Source organism: Triticum urartu, chromosome 3, assembly GCF_003073215.2.
Source record: "Triticum urartu cultivar G1812 chromosome 3, Tu2.1, whole genome shotgun sequence".
Taxonomy (NCBI): Eukaryota; Viridiplantae; Streptophyta; class Magnoliopsida; order Poales; family Poaceae; genus Triticum; species Triticum urartu.
The window spans coordinates 589,458,671-589,465,201 of NC_053024.1; the positions used below are offsets into that span (position 1 = coordinate 589,458,671).

The window sequence follows — 6,531 nt, forward strand, 5'->3', positions numbered from 1 at the left end:
ATTCATCATCGGTTTGTTCCTCTACAAGTTGTCTCCTCAGTTAATGATTCATCTAAATGGTAGAATGACATGTCTTCTATATTTACAATAACCCCATGTTAATATTTGGTATCGTTTTTCATTTAAGATAGATGGATTAGAAAGATGATTATCACCTATCATAGTCTCCAACATTTTACTGGGAGTAATTGACCATTAATTTGTACTGCTCATGTAGATTTTTTTCAACATTGTACATATCTTCTTGCTGCACTGTTTGTGACTCTTCTTTTATCTTTCTCCAATATACTCAACTGCAATATGGTTTTAGAGTTTTCAGGGCGTGTTTTTGCTATCTTATCTTGCCCAAACCAAATAGCTTGATTTTGGCCTTTAAAACAAAATCAATTTATAGTTATTTACATCGCTGCCATCAAGGATCTGTACTGTGTGTAGACAAGATTACATCGCACAACTCCTCTGTGCACCCCAGCCACTAGTGGTAGTATAACGCACGGAAAGCCACCCTCTGTTTTTTTCTTCAGTGGGTATTCACATCACATGTACACTGACATGTATGTTATCTTGGGGCACAGGTGGCACATGCATGATGTTATTTATGCTTTTAGAGTGAATACACCATGGTAGCTAAAATCAAATAGTGTACTATGCTAGAAAATAATAATGGGAGTGGTATTTTTCCAAATATTAAAGTGTGTACAGGATGAAAAACAAATGGAGAGGAAAAGAAAAAGTGGAGTAGCCACCAAATGACGATTATTTATTTTGCACTAGTGACAAATATTTAAGTGAAAACTATTTTCTAAGAAATAGGGTCCGATTGATCCAAACCGCACTTCTTTTATTTCTTATTAATCCTAGCCGTCCCTTTTTCTACTTTAATAATAATATAGTTGGTAGATGATGCATTTTTTTTGGAACAATACATAAAGATAATTTAGAACTGGATAATGCTATAATTGTGCTTAAAGATCCATTTGCAGGTTATCACCCTACTCCACACACACACACACACACACACACACACACACACACACACACACACACACACTTGCACACACCACACACAAGTGCACCGCCTTAAGACACACAAATAACCAACGAAGATCGTGAATAAATCGTCAAATCATTTATACCCTAGCTAGTGGGTGATCCATGGCGGTTCTTATTTGATATTAGTTTTTATTTCACAAGCCAAGATAAGTTAACTAATCGAAGCAATTTGACCAACAGGAGAACCAAATCTATCGTAAGCTTTTTGAAAAAAGATGGATTATTGTAAGCTAGCATGCATATTAACGAGAAGAACATAGGCGATACAATACATGCTTAAATAAATATACTGTACACGTGTTCTTAATTTGAGATTAAATTATTAAAGGAGGTTGTTTTGGTTTCATTAAATCAACCACGTGGATTTTGGAGTTGGGCTGAGAGATTGGATATTTTTTACTATGTTTTCAGGTGCAATATGTATGGTCAACGGCAATGTACATATTGATCCTTATGATTAATTATTTAAATCCTTTGTTCATAGTGATCAAAGTGTACAGAAAATCTGAAATGAAAAAAAGTTTGTGGAAATTAATTATAAGAACATTCTGATCAATGCTCTTATGCATCCCCTGTTCGAATCTTTGAAGTCATATAAAATGGCATGCTTATTCATTAGGGGCGACGCAAACAGATACATAAAATAACCTTGGTTTTGCTTGTGATCTTATAATTCTTGGCACGCATATGCAAGCCTAGCAGTGCTAAGCTATTTCTGAGACGGCTTAAGCTGTCATGGCTATGAATAAAAACAACACAAGAGAGGAAAAAGAATTGAGTAAACCTATGTGGATGTGACAAAGAGTAAGTGAGATGTAGTATGAACTACTCCCTCCGTTTCAAAATAGATGACCAACTTTGTACTAACTTTAGTACAAAGTTAATATGAAGTTGGGTCATCTATTTTGAAACGCTAAAGTTAGTACAAAGTTGGGTCATCTATTTTGAAACAGAGGGAGTATGATTTTGGTGGTGACCAATCAAGCATTAAAACGAGAAGGAAGATCTACCACCTATATACATACTTAGGACAGATATGGGAAATATATTCCGCCAACCGCATGCATATGCCAACCACAAATGGATTATAGTTTAACAGAAAAAGGCTATAACCAACTCAAAATTCTACTTGCCTGGCAACCACAAAACCATACTACTAAATTGATAGGTCGAGGAGCATCATGATAGGTGTAGGGTCAGTTTGGTTGCCTCAGCTTTAGGAACAGGAAAAATGCTTGTGCTTTTCTGCTCGATTGGGCACATCAGTATATATACTATATTTTATTCTTGATTTCGTGTGCAAAAGCATCTACGTTCACACAAGATAGTTACACACCAGCAGATTAACAATTAGACTACACTACGCAGCAAAGATCTGAAGAATGAAGAGAACAAGATATCAAATTGCATATTGAAGCATACCACCAAGCACTGCAGTTACCTGGCCTATATATTTGTATATAACAAGTAGTATATGTGGTCCATGAATTGTATTGCATGTAACAGAGCATCCAACAGTTTGCCCATATGGATAATTTAGTTAGCCAGTGAAAAGAAGCAACAGTAGTTCTGCCCTGGTTCTGACTAGTGTGAGCACCTATGGATATGACAGCAAATACAGTGACAAATTCAGACTAACTTATGTTGCTAAATGTTTTTGATAGCAAACAGAGATCCAGTTAACAGTTTTAAACAGCGATGATATGATGGATATGTCATATGTGGATATATGGTGCCTTTTGACAGTTCAAAGACTTTCTGTTGCCTAACCAAAGGTATCAAAATCATAACACAATCATCATTGATGGAGAATCCAAGATGCCTGTCACTGGAAAGGAAATTCCTCCGTATCAAAGAAAATGGTTAATTAGTCAGACATCGCATTCAGTGATTATAATGGGTTGAACACACTCAACACGCCAGCTTTAATTTAGATTACTATAAACTATAAGTACGGCAGTAATTGGACAAGGATTGCCCCATTAACGTGCATCACCTATTTCTTTTGAAAAGGAGGGTTTTCCCCGGCCTCTGCATTAGGTGCATTAGGCGATGCACACAGCTATTGATGCGCAGCAGGTAGAGTGATTTTGCGTGTACATACATACTACTGTAGAGGGACAGGCACAACACAGCAGGTAAGGTGCACAGCTGATTGCAGGAAATTAATTAGGATTCCAATAAGAGCACCAGTAGTTAAGCCCTTGTCTACCCCATATATACGGGCAAGGCAAGGCAGTGGCCTATATATATATATATATATATATATACGCGCACAATAATTCCAGACAAGACCTGACATTTTTCCGAGGGCTGAGCTCTGGAACGAGCACAGGGCGCATGTGATCCATCTATCAGGAAAGAATTAATTCAAGCGGAGGAGACCACGACCGTTGCTCAGGGTGGCGGCAGCGCGAGAAAAAGGAAAAGAAAGAAAAGAAAAGAAGACTGTGGGACGTCTGTGGCCATGGCAGGCGGCCGGCAAGGCATGCATGAACAGCCGCGCTACAGTGGCGCGGCGAGGGAGACGAGAGAGAGGGAGAGAGACGTACGGCCCCCGTTGGGTGGGTGAGGGAGGGAGGAGGGCCCCTGTGCGCGCAAAGGACAAAGGAAGGGATTCATTGCATGGCTTTGCTCTTTGCTCGCAGTCACAGGCCAAGTACTGTGGTCAGTGTGGACACGAGAGCAAAGCATCGCCGTCGCGTGGCCCACCGCCCCCTTTGCTGCGAAAGGCTAATGCTAAGTTGCTAATTGAACTGCTAAGGGTAGATACTGTTCATCTTCTTCCTCAGAAAGCAGATACAGTTATTTAGATAGATCTACCAGGAAAGGATCCAATTGTCAGGGAAAACAGTGTGGATCACTAATGGTGCTTAATTACTTGCCTGCTCTCCGTGTGTTGGCCATGGTTTTGCATCAACAAATGCAATTATAGTACAAAACGAAGCGTGTGTGTGTGTGTGTGAGAGAGAGAGAGAGAGAGAGAGAGAGAGGAGGGGGGGGGGGGGGAGGGGGGGGGGGGGGGGGCAGATGGTGGGTTGATCTGATGACAGCAGCATGGGTATCAAGCCGACTGGCATGGGGCAGTGGCCATGCATGCAGAACCAAGCAGGTGCACGCGTGCGCGCGCCTGTGAGAGAGGAAGGCAGCCCAAATCAAGGAGGGATACGAGAGAGGACGACGGCAGTGAAGGCTGAAGAGCAGTGCACGTGTGGTCAGAGAGAGGGAGGGACTCGATCAGCGCCTGCCGTGCGTGCCTCCGTATCCTACAGTCCCATCCAATCCTCCGGCCGGGGACCAGCGCAGCTATCGCCTCCCCCTCCCCCGCTCCTTTCTATTTAAGGCCTCTCCGGACAAACCCCTGGCGCGTGCATGCCTAGCCCTAAATCTCTCTCCCTCAAACCGCAAGAACTGTTCATGCAGCTCTCCATCGCCATTAGAAACCGCAAGAACTGTTCATCTATCTCTCTCTCACACACACATACACGCTCTCTCTCTGGTCTCTGTCTGAGAAAGGTTGCTGCAGCTGTGCGGCCCGTGGCATGTAGGGAATGGTCAAATGGAGGAGGAGGGCATGTCAGAGCAAGAGATTGGCCGGTTGGGGAAGAAGGCCGTCCGGGAACTGTTGCGCGCATGTGTGCCAGTGAGTGATCGCGTACTGCCATCAATGCAGGCTGGCCTAGCTTCTGCGCGCTGTACCCCTCTCTTTTCCTTTGCACATTCTCCATTCTTCCTAGCGATCTACTCCAGCAGCTAGGAGAAAATAGAAATAAACCATTCATCGAGTGTTTCTGCAAATTAAGCAAGAAACGCTTCGAACGGTACTAGAAATATTATTGTGTGCAAGAATTGATTACTAGTTTGCAATGGATGTATGAGCGAGTGCACCGATCACAGTATTGCTACATGTGTTAGCAAAAATTAAACAGCTCTAATAAGAGAAATGAACGGAGTACTCAATCAAGCTGAGATGTAGCATAAGAAGTAACTAATATGATCACAAATCTCAATTTTTTAAATTACCAGGATATGTATGGGATAATGAACAATTAGCTGTGCCAACTAATTCACTTCCCCTAGAACACTACTAGGACGACGCCCTGTAATAGTACTTATTAATAATCTAATTAATCTGAAAATGGACAGCAAATTTAGAGGTAATATAGGCAACAAAGCATACCAAAGGGAATGCTCAAATCTTGCTATGCCTATGCCGGAGACGATAAACAAACTAATAGACAAGGTTTGCAAGTCTACTATACTCAAGGGATGCTCGGTGCAGTACTGCCACCGTCTCCAGCTCCAACCTGCGAGGCGGACGCAGCAAGAGTACCATCGCCGGCGCTACCCTCGACGTCCCTGTCGAAGACTGCTCCGGCGCCAGCCGATGAACCAGATGCCTCAGCGGCCTGCGGCGCGCGCTTCCGTTTCTTCTTTTCGTGCGGGATCCCGCGCGCCTTGGCGTGCGAGTCGCGCACCTCGCGCAGGTAGATCCGGACGGCGCGCGCGGCGAAGGGGTTTGACTCCGGCGCGCCGCCGCTCTCCTCGTAGGCAGCGCGCAGGCGGCCGATGAGCGCGTCGAGGGACCCCCACGCCTGGCGCAGCGGGCACGGACACGGCGCCGGCGGGCTGGGCTGGCCGTAGTAGGCGCAGCCGGCGACGTGCACCTTGGTCTTGCCAAACTGGTCCAGGTACCTGAGGAACTCGATCACGTGCGCGCCGCTGCACCGCGCCAGCGTCAGCGGCGGCTTGTGGTTCCGCAGGTACTGCAGGAACGTGTTCCAGTCCCTGCGCTTCTGCGCTTCATACCTGCTCAGCTGAGCAGGCGGCTTCGGCGCAACATCCGGCGCGCTGCCGCCGCCGACGACCGAGGATGACGGGCCGGGGCCGGAGGAATCCATATGCAGCAGCGGCCGCGAGAGCGAGCAAAGCTAGCTCTATCGGCGCGCGATCCCGCTGACGAGTGAGTGATCAGTGGACGCGCACCCGGAGGGGTTAAAGGAGATCTTGGGGTGGATGGAGATGGGACGTTGGAAAGGGATGGGAGCGCGGAGGAGAGGCGAGAGCGACGGGGAGCCGAGGGGGGGAGGTGAATGTTACTACTGAAATGGAGCGGAGGCGCGCGTGAGGATGATGGGAGCTACGCGGTCCATTCAAGCGCGGTGACCCCAACCCCGTGCCCGAACAATTCGGGGCGTATAGAAGTGCATACCTATATATGCTAGGTATACCTGGTGCAGGCGTCTGTGGCTCGGTGTAGGTCGTATGAGCATGTATTTATAGTTTTATATGGACGCGTTTATCCAACAAATGCATATAATTGATAATTTTATATGAACGCGTCTAGCCAGTAAGCATGCATTTATAGGTTTATACGAACATGCTTATCCAACAAATATGTATTTATAGTTTTATATGAACGCGTCAAAGCTGGTATGTACGTATTTATAGTTTTATATGAACGCACTAAAGTTGGTA

The 6,531-nt window shown here is 45.2% G+C and overlaps 1 protein-coding gene across 1 annotated transcript; it reads right to left on the minus strand.

The window, feature by feature from the left end:
- Positions 1 to 5,047: 5,047 nt before the first annotated feature.
- LOC125548777 (protein G1-like7) lies at positions 5,048 to 6,258 on the minus strand. Its single transcript, XM_048712318.1, has one exon. It carries the CDS (start codon positions 5,952 to 5,954, stop codon positions 5,316 to 5,318), a length of 639 nt encoding a protein of 212 aa, XP_048568275.1. The 5' UTR covers positions 5,955 to 6,258; the 3' UTR covers positions 5,048 to 5,315.
- Positions 6,259 to 6,531: the final 273 nt, after the last annotated feature.